Source organism: Prosopis cineraria, unplaced genomic scaffold (genome assembly GCF_029017545.1).
Source record: "Prosopis cineraria cultivar Desert tree isolate PC_DT_omini unplaced genomic scaffold, ASM2901754v1 PC10, whole genome shotgun sequence".
Lineage (NCBI taxonomy): Eukaryota > Viridiplantae > Streptophyta > Magnoliopsida > Fabales > Fabaceae > Prosopis > Prosopis cineraria.
The window spans coordinates 1,269,859-1,287,629 of NW_026555341.1; the positions used below are offsets into that span (position 1 = coordinate 1,269,859).

Below are 17,771 nucleotides of genomic sequence, written 5' to 3' on the forward strand. Positions count from 1 at the left end.
AATCAGACAAAATTACTATCAAGACAGCACTTCTGAACTAACTTTTGGAGTGCACCATTTCATGATCCAACCTTCAATCAGAGTAATTCTAATGCCCACACATCACTTTTAAAGAGTACTATTAGTATACCAAATTTTTAAAAGATCTAATAGATTGATTGAAATTTGTGCATGGTGTAACTTTAGTAACTTTGCTGTCATGACAGCACCTCCAAACCAACTTTCAGAGTGCACCATTTTTTTGTCCAATGTCTGATTGAGGTGATTCTAAATTCCATATGACGATTATAAATATTTTTACTTGTGACCCAAATTTCAAGAAAATACAATGGTCAGATTGAAATTTGGACACCCAGATGTAAAAGTGTAGCTTTCTAGTAAAAATTATTTTAAAAATTGTCCAAATCTTATCTTAATGATCACAAACCTGTGAAAACACTTTGGACACATCAAATAGGACTAGTAGTACTTGATAGAACATTTAAATGATGGAAAAACTCTTTATTTCAAAATTTGACCACTCAAGTGCTATTTCTTAAAATAGACCCTAAGCCTCTAAAATTCACAAATCACATAAGAGTGGCTAGAAACCATTCCAAACATTATATGCACATATGAATATACATAGTAAATATTTTTACTTAGCTCAGAGATCCTCGTAGAACCCACACACCTACTCTCTCTATCCAAGGTGTACATTTGCCCATAACACACAATTCATAATGCAACCACTTTGCATTTTCTTGTAGAATCACATATATACTAAAATAAATATTTGTTTATAGTGAAAACTTGATCTATCAAATAAATCTATTAAAATCATATACTATAACCAAGTTTTCTAGTCACAAGTCTATAAACAGATAAAGATTCATACAAATTCATACAATCCACACATATTCACTCACATATGTATAATCACATTCTATTGATACCTTAATCCTAAATACATTACAATATATTTGCTCAAAAGAGAGGGCTTGCAATTCTTTACAATCTGCAAACAACCCCTAGCTCTACTCCTTTCCCATCCACCACTGGATCTTTTGCCTGGATCTAAAAATATTAAAAACAAAGGGGCGAGACAACCATATTTTCAATAATAGAGAAATCTATATTTATTATTACAAAATAAGCCATAGTCAAATAAATTAATAATAGATTAAACATAACATATAATTTAATTATTCAAAATACATGAATGCATGACATAAGCCAGTATGACCTTTTCTAACTGATAGAATGCCCCTTCACACTTGTTAGCTTGTAGGTAAATCTTATTCTCATTTTTACCTCCACAGATACAAAACATAATCTAAAGCATGATCAAATTCACCTAACCTCTAAGGCATGATCGAGTCCACCTAACTGCTTGTGCTCCTTTAACATAAATCTTGAGTAGTCAAAGCCAATTGCTTTCCAGCGCTAGCCCAACTTACTCTTCATGTGAGGGCTAACTTGGCCTAGGCACTCAACCTCACACTTCATATGTCAGATTTCCTCCCTTACTGAGAGGTGTCAAACACTCAATCTATTAGCCACTTTAGTGCACTGAGCCTACAATACAAAAGGCAGCATTAAGTACTAGTAGTGTGTCATAAAATATCACAAGACCACATCTTTCTATTAGTGAATTCCCACTAAGATCAAGCCTCATACCTTTTTTACTTTTCTTAAGTATTGACCACTTCAACACTCTAAGGTAGCATAACACTCATAATTCATCTCTTGAGTAGTTTTTTAGCCTATCTAAGGTACCAAACTTAGTTGCACTCTTTAAGTACAACTCCTTATTTTTATAACCACAATACATGCTAATAATCTTATTTCCATAAATAACATTATTATTAATAGATAGTAAATATAGATGTATTATTATTAAAGTACTACCTTATAAACTCTTCTAAAACATATTTTATTTGCATTCAATTGTTTAAAAAATGTAATACATAATAGCTAATATTATCTACTTAAAAATAGCTAAACAAAGCAATAAGAAATATAAATTCTCCTATTATCTCAACCCTTTTGTACTAAAAAGGTTTTCCTTATACAAAAATAAAACTTAGCTTGTTCCTTGACTTCCAAACAAATTTCACCAATATTTTCTACAACATGTAAGTGATCCACTTCACTTATCATGGCAAATATCATAAAAGAAAATTATAACTCATACCACACAACTTAGGTTAATGAGTTATAATCTATCTCAATGGTCTATATATTAAATCAATCATTCACATAGTATCACTTAACCACCAAAACCATTTATTAGCTACTACTAAATTAATTTTCAAACTATACAATTTTTTAATCAATCAAAAACCTTCATTTAGTGTGACCAACTGTTGCAATTAGCCTTTATAATAAAAATTAAAACTTAATTTAAATCTTATTAAATTTAAATTGTACAATTACAACCAAATAAATAGGCTTAAACTATTAGATAGTGAAATCTAATCTCTTAGGGGTTTGAATTTTGCCTAAAACTCTCTTCTCTCATCTAATTACCCGTTTAAAATATTATAGCATCATATAGAAATTTAAAACATTTTCCTTAGGATTCAAAGAAACCAAAACTTATAACAATAAAGCCTTTAAAGTCAAAATATAGAATTTACCTCTTTTAAAAACTCAAGAAAACTAAGAAGAAATGAGGAGGGTTGAAGCAAGGAGTTTACCTATCATATAGCCGAGCTCGCAATGACCGCAAAGCTTCTCAAATCTCCTCTCTTCCTCCTCTCTTCTCCTCCTCTTCTCTCTTAGTCTCTCAGTTTCTTGTTTTGTTTATTTCCTTTCTTTGCTTTTCTTGTTTCTCCATTTTTGCATGTTTTAAATCTAAAAATTGAACTTTAAAAAATTGAAAAAAATTACAAGTAAGGTCCTAATAATTTTTATTATAGTATAAAAGCCTAGATCAACTTTGATACTTTTTTTCATGGTTAAAAAATAATATAAAACTAAACATCTACTTAGTAAAATTTGAATTCTTGACCTCTGTCAAATTATTCTTAATTTTAATTTAATTATAGATATTTTGTTTTAAAATAAATTTGAGTTTTAAAATTTTCAGGATGTTATACTTGATGTTTGATTTCTAAGGTAAAGTTTGACAATATGAGTTTTGGGTTATGTTCCTTATATTTTTACGTATGGTTGTAGAGATCTGAATCTAATACAAGAAGTAGAGCTTCTTATTTTTTTTTTTTTTTGTTCGAGGGATTGAAGCTTAGTTTTGTCGCATTTATCTTTGTTCAATTCATAGAAGCATCTAGAAATGGAGTGCGAAGACAAAAGTCTCATCATGTTCCTAGTGATAAGCTTCATTTTTATCGATGATTCTCAAAATGGTGAATCAATGGTGGGTTGGTAATATGGCAGTGAGATCGAAAGATCCCTTGTTGTCTTCTCTATCACTTCATTTGAGAAACCCAGAAGAAAGAGATGATGAAGAGAGTGAGATAGTGAAAGACAAAGAAAGCGTCCTTGTTTTTTGCCTCTGCCACATGGTCTCTAGGTGGATTCAATTTTGCCATGTGTAAAGCCATGTAGATATAACTTGGGTCAAAAATAGCACACTTAGGCAATGAAATAATGTCTGTCCACTCAAAACTAACGGGAGGCATTGGATACTCCCTTTTTTATAGTTCATATTTTATTTTGAACCAACTCATAGTATAGGCTACTACATACTCCTTGAAAAATAGTTGGTGGTTAAATTTACATCTTTATCTTTTATTTAATAGTAGATTGCATCATGTCTTGTACATAGCATAAGGTTTATTTAATAATAATAGTTAAAAGAAAGAGAAAATAGTAATCAAGAACTGTGGGAGAAAATTTATATTAGTGAAGAATCAATTGTTGTCAAAACTGAAATAAAAAACAAACTCAAATAGACTGTTGTTTATTTAAAATGAGTTATTGTTAAAATCTGAATGAATACTTATTAATAAAAGTTTAACCCAAATTAACAAGTATTTATTGAGATTTTAAAAATAAGTTATTTTTGATTGATATAAATTTACTCCAATAATATTTAATTGATATTTTTCCTAAAAGAAAACGAGACCATAAATATTTTTTAGTATAATTTAAAGTGGGCCATAATATTCAGTTATCATTGTTGTTGAGTGCTCCTATGATCCAGTTAATAGAATTGAGAAAATATTTATTTTAATTTTATTTATAGAGTATCTTAATTATTATTGTATCACTTTCTACTTTTTTATCCCTATTAAATATTAATAAGGTTATTAAATATTATAGTATTTTATTTTTATATTATGCATGTCTAATAGGGGTACATTTTAAAATTTGTTGAATTTTTAAAGAGAATTAATTTAAATTTAAATTTTTTTAGTTATCGTAAAATTGTTGAAGTAACTTATAAATAAATAAGATGAAAAAGAACATTATGTGTTTTCTAGTTTACAGTTATAAAGGAAATATTAATGTTGAGCATTCCCCCGTCATATGAACTAGTAATATAATTTATATAAACCTGGTGTGCATTGTATTAAATAAATCATACAACTTATAATTTGCAATTTGTCATCAACTATGTAAGTTTTAGATATTGATAATGATATATGAAATACTGATCGATGAGTGGAGAACGAGAGAGAGGGAAAGACGGAGAGGTCACGATTAAGGAACCAAAAGTACAAATTTCCCGACCAAGGCAGGAAAAAACGTGTCTGGATGTGGTCTATTATCCACCATGGAGAAACCTCATGATGTTTCGAGCACGAGACGTGCAAACACACTCTCTTTCTCGTCCCGACAATTGATGATCCCGTACAGGGCTTCCTATTCACGTCTGTCCAGGATTAGTGCAGAGGTCGAGGAGAGATGAATTATGTGAGCAAAGAGGAATAGAGGATACTTGTGGATGGGTGGCCACAAAAGACAGGTAATTTAGGGTTAGGAAGACGAAACAGAAAATGGGGCCAGGTCCCAAGTCGAGATATCTGAACTGGTGGGTGAGAATAAAGCGAGTGGTTTTGTCAGCCCCACAAGGGCTTTGAATTCGTGGCTACCAAGCAAGGTTTCAGGCAGACGTAGTTGACAAACGCTCATTTATTGTGCCTTTGGCTTATATTAAAAACCCGAACATCAAATCTCTTCTGGAATCACCTCGTGCTCCCCCACCGCCACCTTCCAACTCCGAATCATCTCTTTATCTGATCTCCCTATCTAATCACTAATCAATTATCAATAATCTATCTAAAGCCTCTCCTCATTCCCATCATTATTATCAGACTCACTCCTAAGCAACGCCTCCGCCTCCACTAGCAACAGCCGGCAATACAACACTCATCTCTGAGAAAAACAAAAAACACTCGTACCCACATGGACTTGGTGAGCTCTGTCTTGTTCTGCGCCCCTTCTTTTTTTTTTTTTGCTATTTTTTTATTTGATTGAGGAAGTTCAGTTGTTTCTTCTGTCCGCCATCTGACTTCCGCTTAATTTTGTATTTCTGGGTTGAAGCAATGAAAGTTGGAGGAGGCTTCAACTATGCGAACGCTTTGCGACGCTTGTGAGAGCGCTGCTGCCATCGTATTCTGCGCCGCTGATGAGGCCGCGCTCTGCCGTGCCTGCGACGAAAAGGTACTCTTTTTCTTTGGCAACCTTATTCAATTTTTCCTTAATACCTATGTCAAATTATGAAGCCAGAAAGCAAACTCCACCGGTGTTTTTCTTTTCCTTTTTTTTGCCCTTTCGAGATCGCTGTGTAGATTAGGAGATATATTACAACGATCATGCGCACCATTTCTTTTAAACCATTGATCATGTTGTATTCTACGCATAAATGAATGGTGTTCTATTGAACTCATTAGCTAAAACTTGGAGAAATCCATCTATAGAGAAAACAGGTGGCCATTTGGTATGCTGCTTCGCATGAACACGGTTGGATCGATCTTTCTCTTAGCCTTTGTAAATCTGAAGTCTAAGTTCTTCTTCATGTCCAGTCTTGATTGTGCTGCTCAACGTTTATTAAGCAATGGTTCAAATTTCTAACGGCTAGAGTGACAGGTTCACATGTGTAACAAGCTAGCTAGCCGACATATCAGGGTTGGCCTTGCCAGTCCAAGTGATGTGCCACGCTGTGACATATGTGAAAATGCACCTGGTAGGCAATTTGCACTTTCTCCATGCTTTCCCTGTATCTCATATGCCTTATCCTTATGTTTTGCTTTTGTATCTGGATGTAGCTTTCTTTTATTGCGAGACAGATGGAACTTCCCTATGTTTGCAATGTGACATGATAGTTCATGTTGGAGGTAAAAGAACACATGGAAGATATCTTCTTTTCAGGCAGCGGGTTGAGGTATGCTTCTTCCTTTCTTTCTTGAAATTGTCATGATTTGCCTTTTTTTTTTTTTGGTACCTTTCAGATGCCTTCAAGATTGTCTAATTAATATCTTGTTGCTCAGTTTCCAGGAGATAAACCTGGTCATGCAGAAAACCCAGCTTCACAGCCTCTGGATGCTGTTGAGACCAAACGGGGCCAAAATTCGTTGCTCAAAATAAAAATGGGAGAGAAACAACAAAATCACAGGATGCCAACCCCAGAACAGGATGCTGATGGGCTTGCCAAGATGGATACTAAAATGATTGATCTGAACATGAAGCCTCAAAGAATACATGAACAAGGGTCAAATAATCAGGTTAGGGTGGACGTTAAGTAAACCTTGTCTGATTAATTAGGGAACTCTATTCTGCCCCTCATATTAATGATAACTGGAAATGTCAAAACTCTTGAATGTATTTGCACTATCATCTCTGTCGATCAAGTACATGAAAATATCAACCCTGCTCTAACAACTTCACTTTACAAATACTTTGATAATATCTTCTTGGGCGGCCAGGCTGTCATCTCTAAAGCATCAACTAGTTAAATATGATTGAATTCAGATTGAAACACTGCGTGGTTGTTAACGCACTTGAAGAGAGGATCTTTGAAGCACGTCATGATTTTATCAACCTCAAGAGTTGAGGTTGTTGTCTAGTGAATGAGCAGTCATCCACCTTGCTTTATGCTTGGTTCCAATGTCCACTATAGTGTATATTTGAATACGTCTTGAGAGATAATATATCCTGCTTACCTTGAATTGAAAAATCTCAGGTCCTCTGCATTTAGGGCCTTACTGAAAAGAAAAAAGATCGTTCCCATGATACTGCAGCAACATGCTGTGGCTAAAATTACTAGCCATTATTAAGCGCGCGTGCATGCACATATATTTAGTGGGATTGAAAAAGGAACTTATGAAGAGAATGATATATCCTTGCAAAACATTGGCAAATCGTTTCTGCAGAAAGTAACGAAGTGATACAGGTCTTTTGTTTGTATCTACCTTTAGTAGTGACGCATAAGCAGGTCTGTTAAGTTTCACCTGCATTTGGCCCAAGAGTTTGGTAGAATGATGATGATTGCTATTTTGTTTTTTAATAACTTCAACTTGCGCATCCCTTAACAGTGATATAGATCCTTGTAATATTTGCAACTCCAGTGTATCTTTTTGTGTGCGTGTGTGTGGGGGTGCGTGTCCACCTAACCACAGATATCTTAGATAAGTTCATTTTTCTCCTTGGCAGCCATGAAAAATGCAAGCGGCATACAGCAGTTGACAAGATGTTAACCCGTATATCCATGGAGTCCAAAAGGCATCAGATACTTCTCAGGCATGCTAGTTACATTGTTGGCGTAATCTGTTTTCATCCTGGTTCAGTGGAGGAAGTGTAGGGGCGTCAAGCCGAGCGGTCATTTCGCTTCTGTAAGAATTCAACACCGTCATATCTGTAACTCAAAGCCTCATTAACTGTAATCGTTTGCAGGGAAATTGTATGGTAACTTTGTTTCTGACCTGTAACTTGTGTATTCCACTTCATAACATGCTACCCTCCTTTGGTCCATGGAAATTGAATTTTTCAAACACTCGAAAACTTATAAGCTGTTTAGATATAATAATTATGAAGATCTTTCAATTTCTGTGTTGCAATGTCCTAAATCATATAGGACTGATGAAAAGGAGAATTGAGTTTCAATTCAGTACTTCTTTAGCCAATGGAGCTTCTTTTCTTTTATAATGTCGAATATTTTCACTCATTTGAAAAAATGCAGAGGAAAATATGCCTAATTGAGATAGGGATGTTTTTAAGAGAAAAAGTGGCATTGTTTTCCAGAGAAGAAACTATTAGTTTACTGTATCGAAAAGGACCTTCACGGCTGCAAATACTTTCAGAGCCGTATGGGGAATCGAATCGTTCTCAAATATCTATTTAGCTACTTCTCCCTTTATTCTTCTCGTCCGCACCACAAGAAGTTCGTCTCTTTAAAGGTCTTTTATACTCTAGATTTACGGGTCCATCCCTAATCCCTTTGATTGTGTGAGAAATGGATAAAACCACTTTGGCTTTTAGTTCGTGAAAAAGTATTTACTGAAAATTTATTTGGTAAAAATCAAATAAGTGAAAGTTAATTATTATAATAAAAATTATATTTGGATATATTTTTTTAAAAGATAATTTGATAAATTAAAAATTATTTGAATTAATAATGATTTGTGCTTTTGAATATATAATGATAAAAAAAGATATTGATCTATGGTGATTATAATTTTTATTATGTAAATATAATATATTATAAATGTTTAAAAATGTAAAAAAATTAAAATAACATAAAATTTAATATGCTAAATAATAAGAATAAAAAATATGAACTTCAATATGTTGGATAGAAATTATGTAATAAATAGTTTAATATTCATAATATGATTAACAGTTTAATTTATAATGTACAATCTAATTTTTAATTAAATTATAAATTTTATTTATTTTTTTATTAAAAGCTACATTTAAAATTATATTCGAAATTGATGATGTGAATGCGTGTTGCTTAATAACGTTGCAAGGGTTAATCATATTTTTATTTTTAAAATGCTCAAGATTAGAATCAGTTGTAGATTTTTTTTCAAAAATAAGGGTAGCATGATTATTTATAAAATTAGATATATATTGATTCCCCTCATTAAATACTTAAACTCTCATTTGACATTTCAAATCTATCCCAAAGTTGTTTTTCAAAATCCACATCCAAAGCTTTTTTTAAATCCATATTTTGAAAGTTATTTTGCATAACTAAAAAAATTCCAAACAATATTTAACATTTAAAAATATCAAATGTCATCTACTCAATCGTGCCCTAAAAATATAGGGAATTTCTTTTTTCTCTGGGGAGAAAAATGGGATAGCAAAGAAACCAACAACAATCAAGACAAAGTTTTTGGTAGGATAGAGTGTGGATCTGACAGCGCCATTAGAATCTCAAGTCACTCCTACGCTGATTCCTAAATAAAGGTGTAAGTTTCTCATTGGATTGTGGCTTGAAATATAACACCTTCCATGTTTCGACATCACTTCCAAATCATTAAGAGATTGTTTGGTTTAAAGGAGGGAAGTCCCTCCCCTCCCCTTCAAATTGGAGGGATTGGAAAGAAAGGAGTGTAATTTTATTACACATTGATTGAAATGCCCCTTCTTTTAATTGTTCTTCTTCATCTTTCTAAGCAAGTTTAACAATTGCAGACTTTTAATGATATATTTAACGATGATAATTACTCGTTATGCTTATAATTACATGTTAAAAACATTCATAATTATATCTTCTTAGGAAAAAAATAATTTTAACAATATAAGAGTAAAGTTGTTTATATATAATTATTTTTCCTCTCCTTCCCCTCCCCTTCTGAACTAAATAAGGTAATATTAAAACATTTTTCTTCCCTCCACTAAAACCCCTTCCCTTCCCTTTTCATGAACCAAACAGGTCCTAAGAATGATTTTAGGCATGTGTGTCGTCATTAAGACATTGTCCTTATAGGAAAAATATTCTGTCTATAATGTAAATAAGAAAACCTAGTAATTATTTAATTGATTAAGAATTTTTAGTAACATAAATTTATCAATGCAATATTTTTTAATGAATTTTAAAATATTTAAAATTGATTTGACAATAAATATTAATTTAAAATGAATATGTATAAAGTATTAGGGCCCTTTTGGATAATTTTGAATTGATTATGGAAAAAATTACACTAAAGTACATGAATTTTATAATGTAAATATTATAAAATTTGTTTTATCTATTTAATAAATAAAATTTGTATGCTAATGATTCATTTAATTATTTAGCACATATATATTGATTATGTAACATCATAAAAATTTTAACCCCAAATTAACAAAGTTAAATGAGCTTCAACTAGTAATTAAGGATAATAGGTAAATTAGTGTAGTGTATGGTTTAATAAGGTTAACAGACTTATTGAGTTGTGGTTGCAACATTAAAATTGAGTCCGAAATGATAATAGGCCCCTTAGGCCTTTAAAAGGTAGAAACTATGAGAAAGAAGTCTTTGTGCCGTGTGCCGCGGTGTACATGCCGTGTGTTGTGACTTAAAGGCTAGAATAAATGAAGTGAGCTTTCTATACTACATGCCACAATGCATGGTTTATTTTGCACCACATGCCGCAACACGGCCAGCATACGTCACAACATATGACCATAATTTTTTATTTATCAGACATGAATGTGATACATAAAATGAGAGAAAATAAGAGAGTTTGAGTGAGAAGGAGAAGAACACAAAGAGGGCACAAATTAGGACGCCATTTAGGAGGTATTTAAAGCTTTCAACCTCTACCAATTTCTTAAGCCTTTATCCTTGAACTCTCCTATTTTTTTTTTTGAGTTAGGAAGTTAGGGTTTGTTAAAGAAATTAGTTTTCAGACTTATGGCACTATAGGTCCGAACCCATTAACATAAATAGAGTTAATAGGAGTTATTTAAGATATTTAAACCTTATCAAGAGTAACAAATGCATTTTTGTTAGTCAGAGACCATAAATACCCTAAAGTCCACAATAAATATGGTAATTGCAGTAGTGTGATGCCATTAATAGTTGATTGGGAGTTTAAAGAGGTTAATATAACCATGAACCCAATAAGTATGTTGAAAAGTAAAGAAGTTATGATTTCAAGAATTTTAAAGTGTTGAGTTGAGGAATGACAATTGTGGAAATCATAGTATTGATGATTTTGGTATGTTAAATTGTAGATTAAATTACATAGCAGCGCCATTCAAGCTTTAAGAAGCTTTAGAAGTGTGTATTTGAGAGGTAGACCTTTAATATATCAAGTTCCATTTAGTATGATGGAATGATTTTTAACGGAATAGGTATAGGAATGGGAGTGAAAGTGAAAATAAGTTTTTTAAACATGTTTGGTATGGTAATGGAATGTTAATGTAAATGTTATTTAATATATGTAATTATAATATCTATATACCATAATAACCCTGACTTTTATTAAAAAAATTCTTTTAATTTGTTGAAAAAAATTCATAACGAGATGGAACTTCATTTTTGACCAAAAAGGATGACTTGATTTTTACTCCCTTAATAGCACAATTACATTCCCAACATCAAGAGCAATCTATGGTCTCCTTCGGTGATATGACAAGATCAATCACCATCTTTATTAATTAAGTTCCCTATCTCTAATATGTAGTCCAGCTTTATAGGATCCATGACATGCTTATAGTTTGTTCTTTGAAACACAATCGAAGTTCTTCTCTTCTTACTTGCTGCAACGTGATATGCAAGTTTGAAGTGACAGAGAGAAGGAGGAAGAAGCAATGATGTAGCGATGAAGTTAGAGTGGCTATGGTGAGTTAAGCAGCAACTTCAACTAGCGATAGTGACGAAGTCAGAAAGAAAATGGTGAAGCTGGAGTGGAGGCAACCAACTAGGAAGTGACTTCAAATGACAATCAACAATTATCAACAATGACGAACACAGACTCCCCAGGTACAAGATAGAGGAGAGAAGTCAAGCTAAATTTGGTTTGTTGAAGAATAGATGAGAACCCTAACTAAGGGTAGGATTGTCTAAAAATTCTATAATCAAGGATAATTTGGTCATCTAAAAATCCATTCCTAAGGAATGAACTCATTCCTATGATCTATGGATGGAATGGGTATTATCTTAAATAAGGTAATGGGCCATTTCATGGAATGACCTCTGCCATACACCAAATAAGATGATAAGCTATTTTCACTCCCATTCCCATTCCATTTCCCATATTTCATTGTACCAAGCATGGCCTTAAAGGTTTAAGGTAATCAGGGATAGACTTCTTATGCTCGTATGTGTTAATTAATTATATTGAATTAATAAACCATCAATATAATTTGTGAAATTTGTTTACATTACAAGTATGGTATGTATTGTGGGTTAAGTATTGTGACATAATGAATAACTGTAGTTATAGCAATATGCAAGTAGTAAAGTGATATGTGTATGTGTTAAAGTAATGAGAAGCAGTTAACAAATTAAGTTTCATGATGAAATGATGATATTTAAGCATATGATAAGTGAAGTTCTATGATAAATTGTGATATAGGGTTCAAGTATGATGTGAAATGTTACTAGTACAATGATAATGATAAGCATGCTCATATAGGAAATACTTATACATGATTATGAAATGGTGCATTTGTGCATTGTATGATCATGTAAGGTGAGAATTAACTTAGGAAAGTAGTAGTAAGTTAAAAATTCATGTAGTATGGTCATCATTTCGAGCTTGATGGCTTGCCTAAATATAATTATAACTGTCCTACTTATTCAATAGAGGATTGTCCCATAGTTCATTGAGAGACTTAAACCTACTCTAATTTTTCATTTGTTTAATGAGGAGGCTGGTTTAGGGAGAACGACACCCCTATAGATTTAAGGAAATCGTAACTCACAAGTAAGTTAAGTAACCTTGGCCAGGTAACTTCTCATGCATGAAAGGCTAGGGTGGTCTCATCACATGGACAAGTCTATTGTATAATAGCCTATGGTTTTATGTTAGAAGCATAAAGAAGACATAAGAGAGGCAACAATCATGCACATTTTTGTTATTAAGGGTACATAGTTATCTATATTGTGACCTTGTGACGAGATTATGTGAAAGCATGTGATTAACATTGTAAAAATGTGAAAGTGAGCTACCATGATGATATAATAGGAATATTGTGATTAATGATGAAAAATACAAATATGTATTTTAGAAATGATAAGTTGACGCAAGTATGATAATGAGATGCCACTTGCATTCTAATTAATTAACATGTACTAGTACAAATTGAGTTTAAATTATGAAGAAATGAGGCACATCATGTAACATCTCAAATTTTAGTCCTTGAATTACTAAAGAATTAATCAAGTTTAAATTATGATAATTGAGTGAATTAATGCGGTGTGTAGCCAGAGAGGTCTAATAGGTGTAACTGATTGTGATTTCAGTCCTAATTATGGGTCTAAAGTGAAGTTGGCCAATTCGAGCATCAAAAGAAGGAGAAAACACGAAAGAAGTTTCTTTGTTCCATATACTGCAACATGCAACACATCCGCCGCAACTCATAAATGATAATGAAGAAGGAAGGACCTCTTTGTGCCATGTGCCACGCTTTTATGGAGAATTTAGTCATGAACTGAGATAGAAAATATAAGTAGAATAAGAGGAAAATGAAGGAGCTCATTCTTGTTATATTAGGGTTTGCCACATTAGTGGTTTGGAAGTATTTTGGTGTTGGAAAATACTTAAGGTAAGCATCCTACACCCTAATCTTCTTTCTCTTCCATTTTTATAAGGTTTCTAGTTAGGGTTTGATAATGAAAGATGATTTTTAATTCATATAGTGATGGTGTAACATCCCAATTTAAATTTTAATAGTTAATTTGGGTTAATATAAATAAAAAAATAATATTTAGAGGTAAGAAAATTAGTAAGAGATGATTATTAAATCTAACTTAGGATATAATTTTAAAAAAAATTAAAAAAATTAAAAAAATAATTAAAAAAATAAAAAAATATTATTAAATTATTATTATAATAAAAAAAAGGGAAAACGTATTAAAAAAAAAAGGGAAGAAGGAGTGAACTTTCGGTGCTCTCCCGGCAATGATTATGTTTAATAATAAAAAAAAAGAAGAAGAAGAGAGAGGAAAGAGTAAATAAAAAAAATGTGTGAGACCCACTGAATTTTTATAAAACTCACCCGTTTCCTTTCATTTCTTCATTCCTTCTTTCGTGCGTGAGCTGAGGCAGAGAGAGCATCTGTGAGCCAAGTTCACCGGTGCTGGGTTTTAAGGTAAGAGTTTTTAATAGGATATTTAGGGTGTGATTTTAAGCTTTTCAAGACTAAGTAAGTGTTCTAAATTTTTTTTTTCTTAGTCATCCTTTTTCTTTGGTTTTTGAGTTTGTAGTGGTAGAAAATTTAAGATCTGGAAGAGGGATGAATTTATGTTGAATAAATATGATTTTTGAGGTTGTCAGTAGTATAATAAATGTTCTAGAGTATAAATTTATTGATGATCTTTGAATCTGTGGCTTATGGATCAAATTCTAAACTAGATCTGAAAATATATGTTGATTTATTGAGGTTTAGATGATTATTTGAGATGAGAAATGAATTATTATGGTTATAGGATTATGATTCTAAGCTAGAGATTCAATTTTTAATTTTTGGGTATTTTAGGTACGAATTTATGAAATAAAAAGAAAATTTTGATAATAAAAATTAGTTTAAAAGTTGATTTTTAGATTATTAATGTTTATTGATAATTAAAAGAGGAGTTAAAAATTTTACTTAATAGTATTGACTCTAGATTTGTATTAAGATTGAGATTAGGAATTATGTTATATTTTTAATTCTATTATTAGAATTATTTTATTAGTTTCAAAAATTGAAACTAATATTTATAAATAATATGTTATTTGTAGATTGTATTACTGGTGAAGATTGTGGTGAGAGAGAAATTTTAAGGAATAATTTATTGAAAAAGCCACAAGGTAACCATGCTTTTAATTTGTGATTAGTGTTACTTCATGTTAATTGGGTGATTATTGAGAAAATTATGAATTTTTGTAATATTGTATAATTGTGCAATATTATTATGAATTTATTTAATTATTGTGGGAGGTGTTGGGAGACTTGCTATTATTGTTGTATTTATATGCCACGTGGTACGCCCCTATTGGAGATCAATAGGTGGCTTGTAAGGGCTCGGGCTAATCTACCTTTGGCCGGGTAATTTAGCACCGAGTGAGGGCTACGGCTCGAGGTTAATGGAGGGATATAAGGATGGTTGTTTGTGTTTATTGTAATATTTCTTATATTTGTTGGAATTATATTATTTTTAATTCTCACTTAGTAAGCACACACTTAACTGTTTGTATACACTATCATAAATTGGCTTTGGTTACTGGGACTTTTGAGTCTCATTATGTGGTTAACAATTTTCAGGAGAAGAGCCACGAGTGACACGTGGAGGAGTCTCAGAGGCTTAGTGGTATAGATCCACTGTCTCTTTTGGGTATTTAATTTATGATTTATAATGTGTTATATTGCCAATATTAGGGCTTTTTGTTTATTGTCAATTATATGAATATATAAATGTAATCATGCCTTTCAAACTATTTCTATTTTTGGTACAATTTGGATGACTGTAATTTTAATATTTGGTTTACTTTGGATTGGTTAAAATGGCATGATTATAAGGCCAAATAACTGGCTTGTATTAAAAATTTATTAAATTGCTTATTTTACTTGTTAGGAGTATAAGGATGGACAAATGTGATTTAGCCTAATGGCATGTGGGAGGTAAAAATTTATCTGAAATGCTATAGTGTGTGAATTGAAGCCAATTATAAAATATTTTATATTGAAATTATTGATATAAAAATGTGTTGGGTGGCTGTAACCCAACTATGGTTGAGTTAAATTATTTAAAAAAAAATTTTGGTGTGTTACAATTTTGCTCGTTCAATGGTACCAGGTTCAGCCTCAACTTTGTTATGTAGGAGAGGTTGTGGGATCGAACCTGGGGAGGCTCTCCGCAAGGGGAATAATCCGCAAACTACTGCGGGGAAGCCTTTGTCTCCTGATGCTCACCGAAAGGGGTGGGGTCACCCTATTGTGGGGCTTGGGGGGAGAGTGTCCAGCGCCGCAAAAGACCTCGGGTAGGCGGGGTGAGCGGAGGGCTGTTACAGATGGATCTGAATCCATTGATTCAAGTAGAGTTAATAAGAGTTGTTTAGAATATTAAAACCTAGTATTAATGATTTTAAAGGTTGTTGGATGGTAAATGCCATAAATATCTAAAAATGGCATTAATAAGGGTTGTTGGAGGGGTTGTAATGCCATTAATGAAGGTTTAATAACTTATCAACGATATTGGGAGCTAAAGAGAGTTAATAAATCTAATGGATAAGCCCAAAAGTAAGAAATAAGAATGTTAGGTATTTTAAAAGTGAAAAATGTGAGAGTTGAAATGTGTTCTTGGCAATATTAATGAGTTTAGAATTTATTAATTGTAGATTTAAGCATGTGGGCACTATATTTGGCTTGGGAATCAAGCTTGGAGGTTAGTTATTGAGGGGTAAACTTTTAACTTCTCAAAGGTTTGGGATAATTGAGGGAATCTTATTTTGGATAATTGTTTATTAATTGCATTGTGATGTGAAATATGTTTATTTGCATGTATAATTGTGATTGGTAAATGTATAAACATGCTATGAAACATGAGATAGTATATTTGTTTGATTTGAACTAAAGATATGAAAGTGAATTTGAAATGAATTTCAAATTACAATATGGTATTGAAATGAGTAGTTGATAATTAGTATGATGAATATTGATTTGTGATTAAGTGAAATGGGATAAAGATAATTATGTTGAGATTAAATTAGGTAGACATATGTGTTAAATGTGAAAATGAGATTAATGCTCACTTAGGTAGCATATTATCGTAAGTCCAATGTGTTAACATTAAATAAATGAAATAATGAAATGAGTGAGTATCGTACATTGCATGATCAGTTGGCTGGAGTTTGTCTAGGGAGAGAAATAGATAAAATCCATATCGTATTTGTGACTGCCTTTCGGTGCATGAAGGAATAGCCTTATCCCATAATTTCTTGAGGGACTATCCTATAGTTTGTTAAGAGACAAGAGCCTAGCTATCTCCACTAGTTTATTGAGGAGGTTAGCTTAAGGGATACGACACCCTATAGATTCGAAAGTAGGAAAAACCATGGTCCAAAAGCGAGTCTTGTGATCTTTAGCCAGGTTACATCTCATAATTAGCGAGCTAAGGTAGTCCAGTCATACGGACGGAGCCCTGTTTGATATTATAGCCTATAGTTTCAATTGAGAGAAATAAGAAAGGTATAAAAATGGTTTGATCATGCGTATGTGTTTGTCTGACGTATCACGTGGTTGTTTAAGTTGTGGCAAGTCATAATAATAAATTAGACTACTGTCACACATCTGTATGTCTTGTGGTAGTGTGCTATGTGATTCGAGATGAGAATTGTGAAAATAAGTTAAATTGAGAAAAGACAATTTTTATTACATGTAATAGAACATGTATTTTAAGAAAAATCAACTTTATTTATGTATGTCTATTCAATTGATATACAACTGCATAAGGTAGGTGTACCTTGGTTACTAAGTGACTGGACTCACCTTTCTTTTTCAATATTTTAGAGGCTTTAGCTCTGGTGCAAAAAGAGAAAAGGCTTCGAAGGCTTAGGAATCTGAGCATTCATATTGTAATGCCTCTTTAATTCATTTATTTTGTATAATAGTTTAAATATTATCAATTAGGATGCATTTTTGTTTTAACTTGCACTATGTAGTTATTTATGATGTCT

The 17,771-nt window shown here is 32.1% G+C and overlaps 1 protein-coding gene across 1 annotated transcript; it reads left to right on the forward strand.

Moving 5' to 3' along the window:
* The first annotated feature begins 4,742 nt into the window (after positions 1-4,742).
* On the forward strand, positions 4,743-7,992 carry LOC129321453 (B-box zinc finger protein 18-like). The gene is made up of 6 exons (XM_054967218.1): positions 4,743-5,364; positions 5,494-5,613; positions 6,040-6,136; positions 6,219-6,334; positions 6,441-6,674; positions 7,603-7,992. Exons 2-6 carry the CDS (start codon positions 5,521-5,523, stop codon positions 7,606-7,608), a joined length of 546 nt encoding a protein of 181 aa, XP_054823193.1. The 5' UTR covers positions 4,743-5,364; positions 5,494-5,520; the 3' UTR covers positions 7,609-7,992.
* The last annotated feature ends 9,779 nt before the right edge of the window (positions 7,993-17,771 follow it).